We start from the raw sequence: 18,189 nt of genomic DNA, 5'->3' as shown, positions 1-18,189 counted from the left end.
AGTTCCCCTAAAATACATGCCAATATTTCATGTTTGCAAATATTTATAAAATCAATAAATGAACTTAGGGATAGTGTTTCATAAATGTTGTAGAGACGTCAACTCTACATATAAGGTGTAAATTTCATGTAAATTGAAAAACAAATGAAAGGGGAGATGCAGTTTTGTTACTTGAAAATAAATAAGATCAAACACTCTGCCACCTGTGGTTTGAAGTTGACTTCAACCAATTTCCTCCAAAATTTGCATCTTTACAGATAGGCAAACGTTCTGTAAGGTGTATAAGTTTCATGCAAATCGGCTGATAAAAAATATGAAACAAAATTGAGAAAAAAAATCTAATTTTTTTTTTTGGGGGGGGGGGAATTTTTTTTTTGGCAAAAAAGTAAATATTAAAATACTTTATTATATGCTATTGTGATTTCAGTTGACACTTTTGTTTGATGTTAATTTTTGACCATTTTGGAAAATTTTTGACATAATTCAATATTTTTTCTCCCTATTTATTCTATGATGCTGATATACGTATATACAGTATACTGTATATATATCAGCATATATATTTTTATTTTGTCTGAAAATTATGGTCATTTAAAATCTTGATAACTTTAGAGACGATCTTGATGTGTGTTCATCTTCACCACTAATTGGCATTCTTGGTGGAAACGGGATGTCGGTGTCTGTGGGAGCTTTTGACTTATGTGAGACTAAACAGTGAATGTTCATAATAAAATTAGTATTCTGTAGTAGAAAGGCTTAGTAAAATTGATACTTTACTCATTGACAAGATTGTGATCTCCAGTTCTTGGGAGCATAGCATTGGTATCAGCTACATTATTTGCGTCATAATAGATAATGTGGTATGTTAGATTTCCATTCCTAATAACAAGCTTTAGAAGTATATAGTGCATAAATTGTTATAGTGCATAAATTTATATATACAACTGTAGAACTAATCTCTTGTTTAGTTTAATCATAATTTAAAACTTTAAACTGTACATAAATTATTAAATATTTTGCCAAGTTACTGTATTCTGAAAATTTGTCTCTTAGGGTATTGAATTCTTTTTGTAGTAATCACTAGTATTCTTTGTAAAAATGTCTAGCATGTCTTTTTGATGTCTTGCTTGAAACAAATGCATGTCTTTATTATTGCATGCCTACATTTTTAAAACCTTTTTAAATTTTTACACTACAATAAATTAATAATTTATGATGCATGCGCTTTTTGCTTTTGCAGGAGTTGTAACTAGCAAGATGAAGGCATGATTACACAAAGTATGACAGGTGGATTTGAAAATTTTGACTGCATATTTAGTATACTATAAAATTTATATCCTTATAGAATTGTTTTTAACAAGTACTGTACACGATGCATTCTTCTTCATTTCCACACATCGAAGTGACAAGGAAGTCAAAATTTAAATTCACATCTGATCGGTAAGCTAACAAATCCACAGGTATTTTGAATGCACTTCTTGCTTTTGTTGCTATAAAAACTGAAAATGTTGCATTTTTCATTGAGCTATTTTTTACCAGGTGGGGGTCTGTTTTGAAGCGCCTACCTTTCTGGGTGCTCAACCCCAGTCGATGGCAGACATGAATACTTTTATACATAAGAGTTTCAAAGGCCATTGCTCCCTTCGCTTCTCTGAGGGAACCATGTTCTGGCAAGTGGTCCCCAGTAGGCATGAGACCTCCATAAGACTGAAGCCAGTACTAATATTAGCTAATACCAGTTCAATAGCTCAAAGTAGCTTCCGGGGCTCTACCCAGAAAATGGTGTTTCATTACATTCAACGCTGGTTTTATTCTGTATACATATAAAGCATATGTACAGTCACAACTTTTTTCAAATCATCTGGTAAAGCACTTTCCATAGCTTTTTTTTGGAATTACTCCTCAGTAGTTCTAATTCCATTTCCTTTTTCTACAAACATTCTGCATGCACCTTATCAACACTTTAAGCTTTTTCACATAATTTATGTATTTGCTAATATTTCAGCTTTTGTGTCTGAATTCTGTGTCTATGTTTTTATGGTCTGTTGTTAGGGACATCTAATATTTACTGTGAATTTCATAGAAGAATATATTTCACATATTCATTGATATGAAGATATAAATGATGGGCAGAATGTTTCTGAGAAACCCATGCTTTTCTCCACTTCTCTGTGTGTGTGTATTGGTAGGGAGAGTAGTAGCATTGTTTACAATGTTTACTAATGCAAAATTGCCACATGTAACTCATTTACAGGATGAGTGGACTAAGTCTTGAAGAATATGACTTACTTGGAGATTCAAAGTACCGTGCTTATGTGGCATCGGTTGATAAGACATTGCGTAACTTTGAAAATACTAGTGAATGGGCAGATCTTATATCAACACTGGGAAAACTTAATAAGGTAAGTTTATTTTATTTTTCATAAGGCAATGTTATGATTAACTTAGTAACATTGATTAACATTGTTACTTGTCAAAGTTCAAAAGGCATTGTAATGTGTCAGTGTTATCTTTGTCTTCTGTTGTTCAGTACAGAATATCAAGAGTTGTTCATACGTATATCATTCATTTGAAAACATATTCATAATTTAAATCATATTTCGTTTTGTATAGCCTTTAATATCTCACTGCCACTTAACATTTTTGGAGCTGATTCATAATGTGTATCCAAACAGGTGTTACTCTCCCACATGAAATATCCTGTAGTTCCACGACGTATAACCATCAGCAAGCGATTAGCACAGTGTATGCATCCTGCTTTGCCATCAGGAGTTCACTTGAAAGCCCTTGAAACTTATGATATTATCTTCAAATGTATGGGTACAAATCGCCTCTCACAAGAACTATTTATATACAGTGCAGGTTAGTAGATTTGTCTAGATATTATTTAAATTTGTACCTATTGAATAGAGTACATTGTACTTTGATTTAACATCACACACACACACACACATTTAACAACTAATATTTAGGTTTCACTGGTCTAATCATGTTTATTGCTTCTCACTGATTCTTATTTTCTCTTGAGGGTTCTGCTCAATATTTTGAGAATACCTCATTGTACTGACCAAAAATTTAAAATGGGGGATAAGCAATATGTTTTGCTATCCACTACATGTTTGGCTTTCTGGAGGTCACAGTTTTTGATAAATCAGATTGGTCTATATTAAATTTTGTTGCCTTGGCATAGGCTATAACTGACTCATATTTGTCCTCACTGTTTCATAGATTTCAACCAGTATACACAAAAGTATATTGCCCTGGGTTGGCAGTTGTGGTGTCATCACTGTTCCTAAGTTCACAACCCATTTATTGGGTTGCTACCCATTAATAATGCCAATAAAACATTATGTATTAAATGCTTAGGATTTACTGCGCGAGTCTTGATTGGGTCTCTTTCCAGAATTTATGTGAAATGGGGGTTCTGCTTGGGATCCTTGTAGAGATTTTTTTAGTTTGCTTTTACTGTGTGTTGCAGGCAGAGAGCCTCCACCTAGAATTAAATGTGCACCTGCTTGATGATGATTTTAGGTTTTCTTGCAGCATTATTTATGCTGCCAACTGTTCCTACTACATGCACCTTGTGATTAGGTAACGTCCTACATTTTTGACTGATTTTACTTCTATGGGTGTTGAATCAGGTCCATTCCTTAGGTTTGGTCTATTTTCTTTTTCTGGATCTCCTAGAGTTTCTTTCCCTAGTTTTATCTTTTGGCTATGGCAGGAAAGGGGGCCTCCACTTTACGTTTGACTGGTACAATTGTGGTAGATTCTGCCAGATCTTTTCATATACATTTTGTTGTTCCTGCTGTGAGAGTTGTGTGACCAGGTGTTCCCTGAGGTTTGGTCTAGGAAAGGTGGTTTCCTGTGACCCTTCTAAGGATTTCTTCCCTAGTTTGCTCACCTTATTGTGGCAAGAGGATACCCCCAATTTAGATTAAACTTACTTGCTTTCTGTGGCATCACAGGATTTCTGTTCATTGTTATTGTCACCTAACTCTCCACCTCTGTCGACCACATCTTTGTTCTGGGGATAGTGTACTGTACCTGGACCCGGATTCATAAAAAGTTATGCAAGCACTTACAAAACCTGCACATCTTTTCTCAATCTTTGGCGGCTTTGTTTTCAATTACTAAACAGTTAATGAGCTCCGTAGCACCAGGAGGCTGTTTATAACAATAATAACAGTTAATTGGGAAGTTTCATGTTTGTATACTGTTTATTAAATGTAACCAAAGCTATCAAAGATTGAGGAAAGATGTGCACGTTTGTAAGTAACTTGTGTAACAGCTTTATAAATCTGGGTCCTGGAACCTACAGGGGGGCCTGGTTGAGGATTGGGTCACAAGGATGCTTAGCCCCGAAATCATTGCAAGGTAATCACAAGGTAAGGTACAGTACTTTGGTTTTATACGTTGTTAACCTTTCCGAGTGTTGTACTGTATGTGCTAAACATCCAATCGAGACTTAGTTTACCTACTTTGATCCATGTCCTGAGGTGCTGGCAATTTATTACTGTTGCCAGCTGCTGCTTGCTGATTAGGTCTTGTGACCAGGCCCCTTCCTTAAAGTTGTCTTTGGGGGCTGTTTGCTTAGGACCCACCAAGGTTTTCTACCTAGTTGAATCTAGTGTGTTATAGGCACTGGTTCTCCACAAAAGCATTGAGTTTGCTTGCTTTATGCAGTTTTTGTTTTTGGTGCTGGCTACTCATTTCCTAATGTTGACTTCTGTTTTTAATCAGGCCTTATAACAATGTTCCTTCCATGTAGTCTACTCTAGGATTGTGTGTTTGGAATCTTTGATTTTTATTTGTCTAGTTTTCTTGCCTATTTACTGCATGCCCAGGGCCTCAACTCATAATTGACTTTGCTTGCTTTGTGCAGCCTTTCAGGATTCTGGCTACTTGCTCTATTGTTGACTTTTTCTATCACCAAGGCCTTGTGACCAGGTTCCGTTCTCAGACTTTGCCCTTGTACAATGCACTTGGGTTGCTTGTAATCTCTTGCCTCTTAGAATGTGTGTTCCTTCTGCTTTTCAGTTTGTTCTCTGGACTGGCTCGAATTGAGAAATGGTTGTTTCATGCTCTCCCTTTGGTTTTTTTTTTTTTTTTTTTTTTTTTTAAATAGCTTCCTGGCTTGTTCCTTGTTGTCTTCAACTAGATGTAGGCTTCTCATGGCCACTTTCACTTCATCCTCACCAGCTTCTCCCAGTCCCTCATGTAGCATAAGTTGACCCTCTTGTTCTGTAGCTTTCTTTCCTTCTTACAGTGACTATGGTGACTTGCAGGAAATGAAATGTGGAAGCCAGAAGCCATCCTATTAGTTGCCATGCAGGCAACTAATAGGATGGCTTCAGGAACAGGAACAGAGCAATCTTTGGCACTGTTTAATTTTAAGTATTCTTGCAAAAGTTCAAATACAGTATAGCTGAATATAACTTTTATTGATCATTCAGGGCTGGATTGAGACTTTTCCAGATAGTGTGGTGAGTGTTGCTTGAAAAGGCACCCCCCATGTATTGGAGTTAAAATAAGGTCTCATTGACCCCAAGCTTCATATATACTCTTACTTTGAGGCAGTGGAAACTTCAGCTAAAGTAATGAAGAGTTTAGACTTCACATTTTGTATATGAACAGAATTGTAGTACAGTAGAAGTAAGGCAGTCTAAATGTTTAAGAGTAGTTTTGTATTTTAGAAGGGATTATAATGAAAAATCACAGATTATTTTAATTATTAGTATGAAATAGTCTACATGTGGCCAATTATCAAGCATTGCAGTAAATTGGGCATTAATTTTTTAATTTAATAGATAGACAAATGAGTGACAAAAGGTTGGCAACAAGGAGAAAACTTTAGATTTTGATATGTTGGAATACTTGCAGAAATACATCATTACAGTACAACCTCCATTCCTTGCACTATATGGGACCAACCCCGGTGCGTTGGAGGGTTGGATTCATTGCAGGAGGTAACCTTCAGGTGGTGTTTGTGTCGGTGTCTTTTTTTTTTTTGTAAACAATAAAAATGCATTATCATAATATATACTGTACCTATATATTACTACTCTACTAAAAGAATACTGTGTTACAGTTTTTATTTACCTTATTGTTGGAATTATGTCCATCTTGAATTCTCATGGAGTTGTGAATACTGTACAGTAAATACGTACTGTGCTGTATGTTGAGTACTACAATACAGATTTTGAAAACTTTTGTACACTGAAATTACTGCAACCTTAATCTTAACACTTTAACACTATGTACTTAAATATAACACTTGTTCTGACTGTACACTCCACATACGATGTTCTTAGATGCTTGCATCAGGTTTGCTGGTGCTCGCTGCTGCTGTGTTTGCTTCAGCTGCTTTTGAGCTGGTGCTGGCTGCTGTTGTACTGGTGCTAGCTACTGCTGTGCTCGTGCTGGGTATGGCTGTGCTCGTGCTGGATAATTACCTAAGTAATTACCTAAGTGTAGTTACAGGATGAGAGCTACGCTCGTGGTGTCCTGTCTCCCCAGCACACTGTCATATAACACTTTGAAACTACTGATCGTTTTGGCCTCCACCACCTTCTAATCTAACTTGTTCCAACCGTCTACCACTCTGTTTACAAAAATGAATTTTCTCATATTTTTCCGGCAGCTTTGTTTCACTAGGCGTTTAAATTATAGCACTAGACACGAAAGCATATATAAATGATGTGCGCGGTTTCGGTTTTGTCACTGATATCATATATATATATGATAAGCGTGGTTTAAGGGTTAATATGCTTCACTTGTTATGTGGACCATTCTGGCTGGTGTTTGGTTCAAATGGTTTATTTGTTGTGTGGTCCATTTGTGTGTGATCCAACTTGTCATATGAAGGAATTATTAATTGTAATCTGTGATAGAATGAGAAAGTTTTCCACCAGTCTGTGAACTTTGTCCCAACATTGTAAGCAAATCCGCACATCCCCCGCTTCGGCAAACCAGAGTACGCCGAACCGGGCGAGTAAATCCGGCCTGAAAAGTGTGCGACCAAACCAGAGATGCAGCGAATCGGGGTACGTTGTCGAGGCTGTACTGTACTCTGGAGGGAAACTAATTATTTGCTGGAAAATATTGCTTGTCAACACTACTACATTTAATTATTAAATGAAACTGAAATATTTGTGTCGGGCAAACAAAGGCTAATGAGTACTTTTGGTATGCAGCATGCAGTCTGACTAAAAATAAATTCTGCATGATCCTTTGTAATTTAGATAAGAGGGTACTTGAATTTTATATATATATATATATATATATATATATATATATATATATATATATATATATATATATATATATATAAAATAGTAGAAGGAAAGGTAATAAAAATACTTTATACCATTTATATTTTGTTGTGTTTTGCAGGTTTATTTCCTCTCTTCAGTAGTGCTGCAATGAATGTAAGGTCAGCACTTTTGACAGTGTATGAGACTCGCTTTGTCCCTTTAGGCCCCAGGTTGAGACCAGGATTAAACGGTTTCTTATCAGGCATTCTTGCTGGACTGGAGGAAGGCTCAGATCATCTTGAGAGGTAATTCCATTATTAATTCCAGTGTATAGATTACATTACATTTTTATCAATAGGATTAAGTGTATGGAACTGAAACTCATCATGGCATGAAATGACAAATAAGCTTTTAATAGTAATGCAGGACTTTAAAAGTCTGATGTTTTCCCAGTTCCTCTTGTTTCTGCTTGTGTCTGGGCTCTAGATGCCATGGCTTATGATTATATACAGTATATGCCTCCCATATCGATAAAAACAATAATGATTGTGTTACACTGAAGAAGTGGCAGCTAAACTCATCATCAAAGAAGAAAATAACATTAAAAGATAGTGTATGTAGCCACCAGACAATATAACACCATTGATCAGAATGCAGGAAAATTCAGCATTGCTATCTCACTTTCTAAATTTATACTGTATATGTACTTCAGATATATAAAGTATGACTTGCTTAACCACTGCACTGCTCTGCATTAAAATACAACACACCTGTGGTGTGCCAAAAATAACTTCTTTCCAAATTTTTTTTTCTCTTATACAGTATTGTTAAAATGCAGTCTCTGATCATGGGAAACTAAAAAAAAATATTCTATGTGACATACTCTAGCCGCGATAGAGTTGGCAAAAGGTTCGTTCGGTGTTTGTCAGGTAGGCTGCTCCCTGTTTCTTAACCCTTAAACTGCACAACACATTATATGATGTGTTGAGTAACTCATGCATGCAGCATGAGTAACTCACGCATGCAGCATGAGCTCACAGCACTGCTGTTCAGCTTGTGACCACAGCATCACCTAAAAATGCCATAATATATATGTTCATGCTATTATTTAGCAATGATAGTATTACAGAACACCCCTGACTGTGATAAAAATGACCAGGATTCTGATAATAGCAGGATTGTTGTGATAATTAGCACTGTAGTGGGAGGAGTAATATTGGTGGGGAGGGAGGTAGCATTGTCTACTGACTCTGTGTGACTACCTTTTACTGTCTGGACTCAGTATACCAGCTTAGTTGTTCGCTATAGTGAACAAAACATGCAGATACTTGTATATAACAGTCTGTATATAGTGAATAAAAGCAAAAACAGTATTGTGGGAGGAGAATGGTGGCGAGTCAAGTGAGGTGAGGTAGGGAGGAAGTGGCAGCCAGTAGCTGGCTGCCACTGCCACTGAGCATACCAACTTAGTGGTTCGTTATGGTGAACACGAATATAGATACTTATATATACAGTAACATGTATGTACAGTGTAATAACAGCAAAAGGAGTGTGGGGGAGAAGCCATTTTGGTGATGAGGGTGGCAACATCAGTATGATTTGTCATGTTGGTAGGGGTGTCCACTATGCTCTTTGGGCACTATACCAGCTTAGTTGAACAGTTACGGTGAACAAAACATGTAGATACTTATATATAATGTGTGTATATAGGGTAATAACACCACAAACAGTATTGTTGGGGGTGAAATTTTAGTGCATCTGACCTTGAATGTGTGAGGGGAGGCAGCCACCAGCTGACTGTGTGTAGCGACATCTCTTAGTGCCTTAACTAACTATATCAGCTTAGTTGTACAGTTGTGGTGAACAAAACATGTAGATACTTATATATAACGTCTGTATATAGTGAATAAAAGTTTGTACCTGGTGCATTGAGAGTGAAGTCGCACTGTGTACCATGCTTCATTGATTCATTGAAGACTGCTTCATTGGTTATCACTCACTTCCGAAGTACTGTGTAAATAATGTGTGAAACTGTAACATATTGTAATTTTAGTGAATTTTTAACAAGTAATATTGCAACAATAAGCATGTATTGTGGACACATTACTGACACATGTATCACACTACCATGGAACATTATAAACATTCTAATGTATACATATTGTAAAGGACACATCTATGCATCAAATATGATAGAAACAAACAAATAAAACCGCATTGGAAATACATAGAACAAATAATTGAAAATATATTTATGGCAACATGCGGTGCTCCTAGACTGCCTGTGGGAGCTTCACGCACGGGCGACCAGTCAGTGATGACATCACGCAGTTCTACATCACACACTTTTCTACATCCCCACAGCCAAAGTAAATGGAATTTTTTTATTTTTTTACATGTACGTGTTCAGGGAAAGGAATTTATCATTTTACAAAGATAAAAAACATTTGCGAACATTTGATTTTCGGAATGGAATGTCCCGATGAACAAAGTGCATCACGTGGTTAATGAGTTTAATTGGACAGACTTGGTGCTAGGCAAGGAAGTAAATGAGATGTATGCGAATTGTTGGGAAATGTACGATGAAGGCACACAAACATTCATACCAACACATAGGTGCAACGGCATGCCACAAAATGGCATCCAGAATTGAAAACAAGAGTTATGAGGAGAGACTAGAGGCATTAAACATGCCAAAACTAGAAGATAGAAGAGAGAGAGAGAGAGAGATGCTACGATCACCACATACAAAATACTAAGAGAAATAGCCAAAATCGACAAAGAGGAATTCCTGAAACCAGCAACTTCACGAACAAGAGGACACAGATTCAAGCTAAGAAAAAATAGGTGCCAAAAAAATATTAGAAAATTTTCTTTTGTAAACAGAGTGGTAGATGGTAGGAATAAACTAAGTGAGGTGGTGGTGGAGGCCAAAACCGTCGGTAATTTCAAAGCGTTATACGACAAAGAGTACTGGGAAGACTGGACACCACGAGTGTAGCAATCATCCTGTAACTACACTTGGGTAATTACATCGAGTAGGCCACAACCAGGAGGGAATGGGATGTTTAGTCAATACTGGATTAATATTCACCGGGAAAGAAGAGGAGATATTTGACATTCAATACCTTCCTTTCTTGGGAAAAAGAGTAATCATGTTCCTGTTTAAAATTAAATATGCCTTGCGATATAACCTAGAAAAGAATGGGGACATTGAAACAGTTGATAAACTTGGTTTCGATAGAGGACACTATGGGGATTTTAGCAAAATCTTTAATGAATTTAATTGGAAAGTCTTGTTGCTAGACAAGGAAGTAAATGAGATGTATGCCAAATACTGTAATGATTTTTTGTTTCCGAGTTGTTTTAATTTTGTATGTTAAGTACAGTAATTCATTGGGTTTGGAACACAAATTAACTATAACAGTAATATTAGTACAGTAGTTCATTGTGTATGTGTTTGTGAGCATGTATTTTTGTTCTATAGCAAAATATTATTTTTATTTGTTTTAAATGTCTTAAATTGTAATATTATGGTTTTTCAAAAGGACATCTCAGCTGCTTTCAAGAGTTGCTGAGGGTGTAGGTCAAGCAGAGTTCTTTGGCTGCCTTTGGGACTGTGTGTGGGGCAATTCCGGGGTTCGTCTTCCTGCCATCTCTCACATCATGGCATGTTACAACAAAAAGCTTTCAACAGAAGATCAACTTTACATCCTTGGCACCAATATTGATATCACTGTAAGTACTTCTGGTACATCAAATATTTGATAATTTTGGCCATAACTATTATATTTTTCTGGGGGGAGCCCATTTGGCTCCCTTGAGCTATCCAGGCTGATATGCATCTCTAGAATTTGGTATCAGTCGATGTGGGTGGAGTTCTAGGCTTACCGGGGACCACGAGCCAGAACCTGGCCCCCTCAGAGGCACGAGGAGCAATGGCCTATAGAAATGCACATGTGATTTAGACCATTCTGTATCTGCCATCGACCGTGACTAGGCACCTAAAAAAGTAGGCGCCACAAAACAAACCCCTATTCTGGTTAAAAACAATGAAAATAGGCAAACAAGTGGACAGGACTCCCCAAATGAAAATGAGCAAACGAGCATGTCGTCACACGAACCACGCCACATGTCTGCGCAGCTCCCCCCTCACCGGGAGGGGGACGGTGGAGCCCCAGACCCCCGTGCTGGTGATCCACACCCCAGTTCTTCGGCTGATGTGATAAGACATGGTCGTGTGGCTCCAGCTCTAGACTCTTGTGTTGTGCTGTCCTTTGGTTCATGCTTGCTTTTATGGTGGCGTGCGAGCTGGGAGTAATATTCACAGGTACTCGGGCTGCATGTGCTTAGGGTCACATGATCCGCAGACATGCGGTGTGGCTCGTGTGACATCATGCTTGTTTGCTCGTTTTCAATTGGGGAGTTCTGTCCAGTCGTTTATCTATTTTCGTCGTTTTTAACCAGAATAAGGGTTTGTTTTGGGGCGCTTACATTTCTGGGTGCCTGTCACGGTTGATGGTAGATATAGAATGCTCCAAAATCACATGTGCATTCTATAGGCCATTGCTCCTCGTGCGCTCTCTGAAGGGGCCAGGTTCTAGCTCGTGGTCCCCAGTAGGCCTAGAACGCCACCCACATCGACAGATGCCAAAGATAGGGATATCCATATCAACCTGGATAGCTCCAGGGAGCCTCCGGGACTCACCCAGAAAATGGCGTTTCATTACATTCAACGCTGGTTTTTTGCCTTGCAGCTTTTTCTACAATTGCAGTTCCTAGTATTATAGATTAGTATAGTTTCCTCTGTTTTGCTACCCAGTGTCTCAGATTGCATACCTTTCCAAACTACCCCAGTTTCATCAGCAGTGTGCACTGCAGAAATTATTTTAAGATCAGCGATACTCTGATAAAATTTTCTTTTAAATAGCTCTATACACTCCACATAAGAACCTATTGCCTCACTAGAGATCTTTCTTGTACTAATTATGGTACTTGTCTTCTCTTAAAATGTTGAGGTCAACCATAATTCATCCATTAAGTTTTCAATGTTGAATCTATGATCAGTCATTGTTACTGCCATAAATTACCACCCATGGGTACTCTTACAATGCACTCCTGCATAAACCACTTGTGAACTTCCTCATCTAACACACACTTTAAGGTCCTGATAATCTTTTCCGTCTTAACAGTAAACTCCAAACTCTATTTTTTCTTCTTTTTAAGATTAGAAACTAGTAGAATCAGTGTTAGACTTCTTTGCCAGACTCTTCATTTCCCAGAAATTATAATATTTCTCCAAGAATTCTGTCATTGTGTCCATGAAAAGAAACATCATGTTCTCCTTACCATGTTAAGCCTGACTTCTGTTCCTTGTAAACATAAATTTTCATTATCCTTATTATTTTTATCCATTTCTCTCTTTAATGGAGTGGTGAGGCATCAGCCAGGAAAACACAGGTGAATAATATAGTGAGAATAATGACAGTGCTTGTTGTGAATTGCCATATACAAAACAAATTTATTCACTCCCTCTCTACATCCTGCTTCTATCTAGCCTTATACCTTGCCAAATGAGTTGTGTTGTTCACATTCAAATCATGTCTTCTTTCATGCTTATCACATCACCTTACCAGTCATCTCTTCTCATATACTGAAATTTATTTGATAATATGTGCTTTTTCTCTTCCTCTAGATACAGTATATAAAATAATTAATGGCATGGAACAAGTGAGCCCCCACATCTTTAGGGCAGAATGCAAAGAAGAAATCCAAACATAGATAAATTTCTAAAAAATGATTACACTGAAGTAAAATTGTCCAGCCCATCTTCCTGTTAAGGTAGTACTTATAATAACGATGACGACCATAGTATATATACCGACGTACAACGAAATTAGAAAGTAGAAATCTGAACTATTGAGTTGGACAAACTGGAATATTTTTTTTTACTTGTGTTGCTTTGACAAACTAAACTAACCTATCCTAACCTCCCAAGGCATAATACCTGATATCTGAAGCCTAATATAGTACATGTGTGTGCTATACTAGGCCTAGGAATATTTAAGTTTGTTTTAGCTTCATTTATTTTAAGAGTATTCCCTACTAGTCGATATACTACTATCTAAAAGATAAGTAGGTACAAATTTGTGACTATTGATGATCATCACAATACGTACTATCTAAACAGGAGGATGGGTTGAATTGTGATGATTGTGTAAGGGATTGCTCTGACAAGTAATATATGTAAGACTGTACTGATGTGATGCATACTCAGATTCAGTATATGGAATGGAAAGGGAAGACATGACATATTTACCTATAATTAAATTGATTAAAAGTATGCACACATAAAATTCTACAGTAAGGTAAAATTATGACTGTTAGGTCACATTTATATGTATTATTTGCATTAGCATGAAAAAGTTGAAGATACTGAGGTTCACATACTTTACAATGGTCATGCATTATGTTAGTATGTGGATTAGAAGTGTAGTTGAACGCAAATGTGATAACGGTTGATAGTTAGGAAAATAATCTAATTTTCTGTGATAAATATTGTATTTATGGTATACAAATCTCTAGGTGTCAGCACTCTGTCAGGCCATGGAGGATTCGAGTGTTATGGTGCAGCGTGCAGCACTTGATCTTACCCTGGCTGCGCTTCCCATGCACAACACTCAGCTATTACAACCTGATTTAGTCAGAATTGTTACATCAGCTATATTAGTGCTGCTAAGAAGAGATATGTCTTTAAACAGGTAAATTTTATTTTTCGTTTTTTCATTACTCACTATATAGATACAGCATATATTATAGTATATTCCAATATCACTAAAGGGCAATTTCAGGGTAAAGAAATTTATTATAACATGGGCCTAAATTGAAATAGAAAAACCAGTACCACTATCGCAGGCCCTTCACATTCTTTGGAGACAAAGCCTAGATACCCTGGTGTTATCCCTGACATACTAAAAACAGCAGAGATAGCACCACTCCATAAAGGAGGAAATAAGGCAGAGGCAAAAAATTACAGACCGATAACATTAACATCACACATCATAAAAATCTTTGAGTGTTAAAACACTTTCGCGCTCCGTGGGAACTCGCGGTTGACAGGGGGTAGGTAGCCCCTCCGTGTGGGTAAGCGCGCGGTGACACCCAAATGTGTATACTCGTTCCAGCTTTCTCACCTTAATTCTCGTGCTACGTCGCTCGTTTTGGTATCATTGTGTTCGCAATTAAATTCTCTACAGGTGTGTATAAATATAATGTCCAAAAGCCTAGCGTGACTCCCAACAGCAAAGCGTAAAGTCGGCAAAAACGCACAAAATCAGTAACATGTGCATTCTCGTTCCATTTTTTTACCTTAATTCTCGTGCTACGTCGCTCGTTTTGGTATCATTGTCTTCGCAATTAAATTCCCTACAGATGTGTATGAATAAAATGTACAAAAGGCTGGAGTGCCTCCCCGCAGAAAAGCCTAAAGTTACCCGTGAACGAGCACCATTTTGTACATTGCAACCTAATGTTCAACTCGTTCAATTTGATAACATCAAATTTCGTGCTACGTCGCTCATTTTGGTATCAAATTGTTCGCAATAAAAAGGCGATTATTTTAAAACTAGTCCCAGAATAATAGAGCAATAACTAGATTTTTAACAAATATTTTAATTCTGGACACTCATCATCACAAATTTATTTATATCTTTCCAGTGTTCTGACATAAATATTTGTGTTACATCTTTCATTTTGGTATCAAATTGTTCGCAATAAAAAGGCGCGCATTTTAAAACTAGTCCCAAGATAATAGGACAATAAATAGAATTTTAACAAATATTTTAATATTCGGACCATAGGCCTATTTATAATATTTCAAGTGTTTGGACATCAAGTTTCATGTTATATCTTTGATTTTGGTATCAAATTGTGTGCAATCTAAAGGCGCTTATTTTAAAACCACTACCAGATTGATCTGATAAAATTTAAATTTTTAAAAAATATTTTAATGAGTGACTCAGTACTGCGTCATTGGAACACATTCAGTAGAAAAATGAGTGACTTAATAGTCAGTCTGTGGAACGCGAAAGTGTTAAGAAGTAAGATTTTTTTTTTTTTTTTTTTTTGAGATATATACAAGAGTTGTTACATTCTTGTACAGCCACTAGTACGCGTAGCGTTTGAGGCAAGTCCTTAATCCTATGGTTCCTGGAATACGATCCCCTGCCGCGAAGAATCGTTTTTTCATCCAAGTACACATTTTACTGTTGCGTTAAACAGAGGCTACAGTTAAGGAATTGCGCCCAGTAAATCCTCCCCGGCCAGGATACGAACCCATGACATAGCGCTCGCAGAACGCCAGGCGAGTGTCTTACCACTTCACCACGGAGACTGTAATACATGGATCACAAAATACATGGAATCACAGCATCTCCATAACCCCGGACAACATGGTTTCAGAACAGGACGCTCTTGCCTATCACAGTTGCTGGACCACTATGACATGGCACTAGATGCCATGGAAGACGAACAAAACACTGATGTAATTTACACAGACTTTTGCAAAAGCCTTCGACAAATGTGACTATGGTGTAATTGCACTTAAAATGCGTTCAAAAGGAATTACCGGAAAAATAGGCAGATGAATCTACAATTTCCTGACTAATAGAACCCAATGTGTAATAGTCAACAAAATCAAATCTGGTCTATCAACCATGAAGAGCTCAGTCCCCCAGGGTACTGTGCTTGCTCCAGTTCTTTTTCTCATCCTCATATCGGATGACATTCATGACAAATGACAATACATAGACAAGGACACAACCTATAGTACTGTATCATTATTTGCAGATGACACTAAGATTTTTATGAGAGTAGACAACATAGAAGACATGGCAAACCTCCAATCAGATGTAAATCAGGTCTTTCTATGGGCTACAGAAAATAATATGGTGTTTAACGAAGATAAGTTCCAGCTCATGCGCTATGGAAAAATGAAAATATAAAAACGGAAACCACGTACAAATTGCAGTCAAATCATAACATAGAATGAAAAGACAATGTAAGGGATTTGGGTGTACTCGTGTTAGAAGACCTTACCTTTAAAGAACACAATAAAGTTGCTGTCACAACTGCAAGAAAAATGACAGGTTGGATAACAAGAACCTTTCACACCAGAGAAACGATACCGATGATACTTTTCAAGACGCTAGTGAGTGGAATACTGCTGCACAATGACAGCCCCTTTCAAAGCTGGAGAAATTGCTGACTTGGAGAGTGTGCAGAAATCCTTTACTGCTAGAATCTACTCGGTAAAGCATCTAAACTATTGGGACCGACTAAAGAGCCTAAATCTGTATTCTCTTGAGCGCATGCGGGAGAGATACATAATAATTTACACATGGAAAATAGTAGAGGGGACTGGTCCCAAACCTGCAAACGAAATAACAAAACACGAGACCAGAAGGCATGGCAGGATGTGCAGAATACCCTCTTTGAAAAGCAGAGTTGCAACAGGTACTCTGAGGGAGAACTCTATCAACATCAGAGGCCCGAGGCTGTTCAACACGCTTCCACTTCACATAAGGGACATAACTGGCCGACCCCTCACAGTGTTCAAGAGAGAACTTAACAAACACCTCCAAAGGATACCTGATCAACCAGGCTGTGACTCAAACATCAGCCTGCGAGCAGCCTGGTTGACCAGTCCAGCAACGAGGAGGTCTGGTCAACGACTGGGTCGCGGGGTCGCTGAGCCCCGGAATCACCTCAAAGTATCCTCAAGGTTGTTCTGTACTATATTGCATAATTTCTACTAACCCCATGAAGCTCTGATTTTTTTTGGGATCATTGGTGGCTTCCTGAAGCTATCTTCCTGATATGGATCTCCACTACTGGGCAGGAGTCCAGTTAGGCTTACCGGAAATCAGAACCAGAACCTGGTTTCCCCCCCCCCCCCCCCCCCTCTCACACAGGCACAGAGAGCTGGGGACTATTATTGTCACCCTGCCGGGAAATCAGCCTGAAAGTCGGCAAAGCTTTACAGACAGTTGCAAAGTTCATATATAATGAAACAACGAAATGGCCTCCCTCCCTCCCCTCCGTTTGATGGTTTTCATGAGTTTTGACATCCGGCCTCAGAACTGGGCTGGATAGCCTGCATGGGCGGGTCTGGAGCTCCCCATTACACCTCTCAGGGAGGGGGGGGGGAACTGCGCAGACAGTGACGCGGTGAAGGTTGTGACGTCATGCTCATTTACTCGTTTTTAGTTTGGAGGGTTCTGTCCAACAGATTCGGCTTTCAGTAGCAACTTTTTAACCAGATAGGGTTTGTTTTGGGGCGCCTACCTTTCTGAGTGCCCGACCCGGTCGATAGCAGACATAGAATGCTTCCAACCACTTGGGAGGGTTTCTATAGGCCATTGCTCCTCGTGCCTCTCTGAGGAGGCCAGGTACTGGCTCGTGGTCCCCGGTAGTCATAAGAACCCCATTTGCTTTGTCTGTTGCCAGGGTCTAATATATTCATATCAGCCCGGATAGCTCCAGGAAGCCTCTGGGTCTCGCCCAGAAAATGGCATTTCATTACATTCGATGCTGGTTTGTTGATGGTCTAGGATCACATCACATACGAAATTTACAGTGGTTTTCACCCCTTGATGTGTGACATCTGTAACAAAGAGTAACTTTCTTAAATAAAACAGAATTTAAATTAATATTCATAACTGAAGTGTAATATTTGTGGAAAGTTAGGAAATGTGACTAGAGTTCTCTTGCTGCAATTCATGTTATTAGATTGAGAGAGCCTTGATTTTACATTTAAAATTATGACTTTCTGTTTAAATATTTTCTGACAAATGAAGAGCACTGTTAAATTGATGTTCATTGTACTATAATTGTTCAAGAAGTTTTTCTATACAATACTGTATACTGTACATTT

The 18,189-nt window shown here is 38.0% G+C and overlaps 1 protein-coding gene across 5 annotated transcripts in view; it reads left to right on the top strand.

Annotated features, from left to right (window-relative positions):
- LOC123765261 (protein DOP1A) overlaps positions 1-18,189 on the top strand; it is a 75,870-nt gene that overhangs the window by 764 nt on the left and 56,917 nt on the right. For 3 of the 5 annotated variants that reach the window (XM_045753775.2, XM_045753774.2, XM_045753776.2), the window contains exons 2-7: positions 1,241-1,440; positions 2,255-2,402; positions 2,676-2,862; positions 7,396-7,561; positions 10,805-10,994; positions 13,842-14,017. In XM_045753775.2, coding sequence (XP_045609731.2) covers positions 1,373-1,440; positions 2,255-2,402; positions 2,676-2,862; positions 7,396-7,561; positions 10,805-10,994; positions 13,842-14,017 — 935 coding nt within the window. In that variant the 5' untranslated portion in view covers positions 1,241-1,372. The remainder of the gene's footprint in view (positions 1-1,240; positions 1,441-2,254; positions 2,403-2,675; positions 2,863-7,395; positions 7,562-10,804; positions 10,995-13,841; positions 14,018-18,189) is intronic. The other 2 variants (XM_045753777.2, XM_045753778.2) reach the window with 1 other exon arrangement.

Source organism: Procambarus clarkii, chromosome 33, assembly GCF_040958095.1.
Source record: "Procambarus clarkii isolate CNS0578487 chromosome 33, FALCON_Pclarkii_2.0, whole genome shotgun sequence".
Classification (NCBI taxonomy): domain Eukaryota; kingdom Metazoa; phylum Arthropoda; class Malacostraca; order Decapoda; family Cambaridae; genus Procambarus; species Procambarus clarkii.
This window is presented reverse-complemented; position numbering and strand designations above follow the sequence as displayed.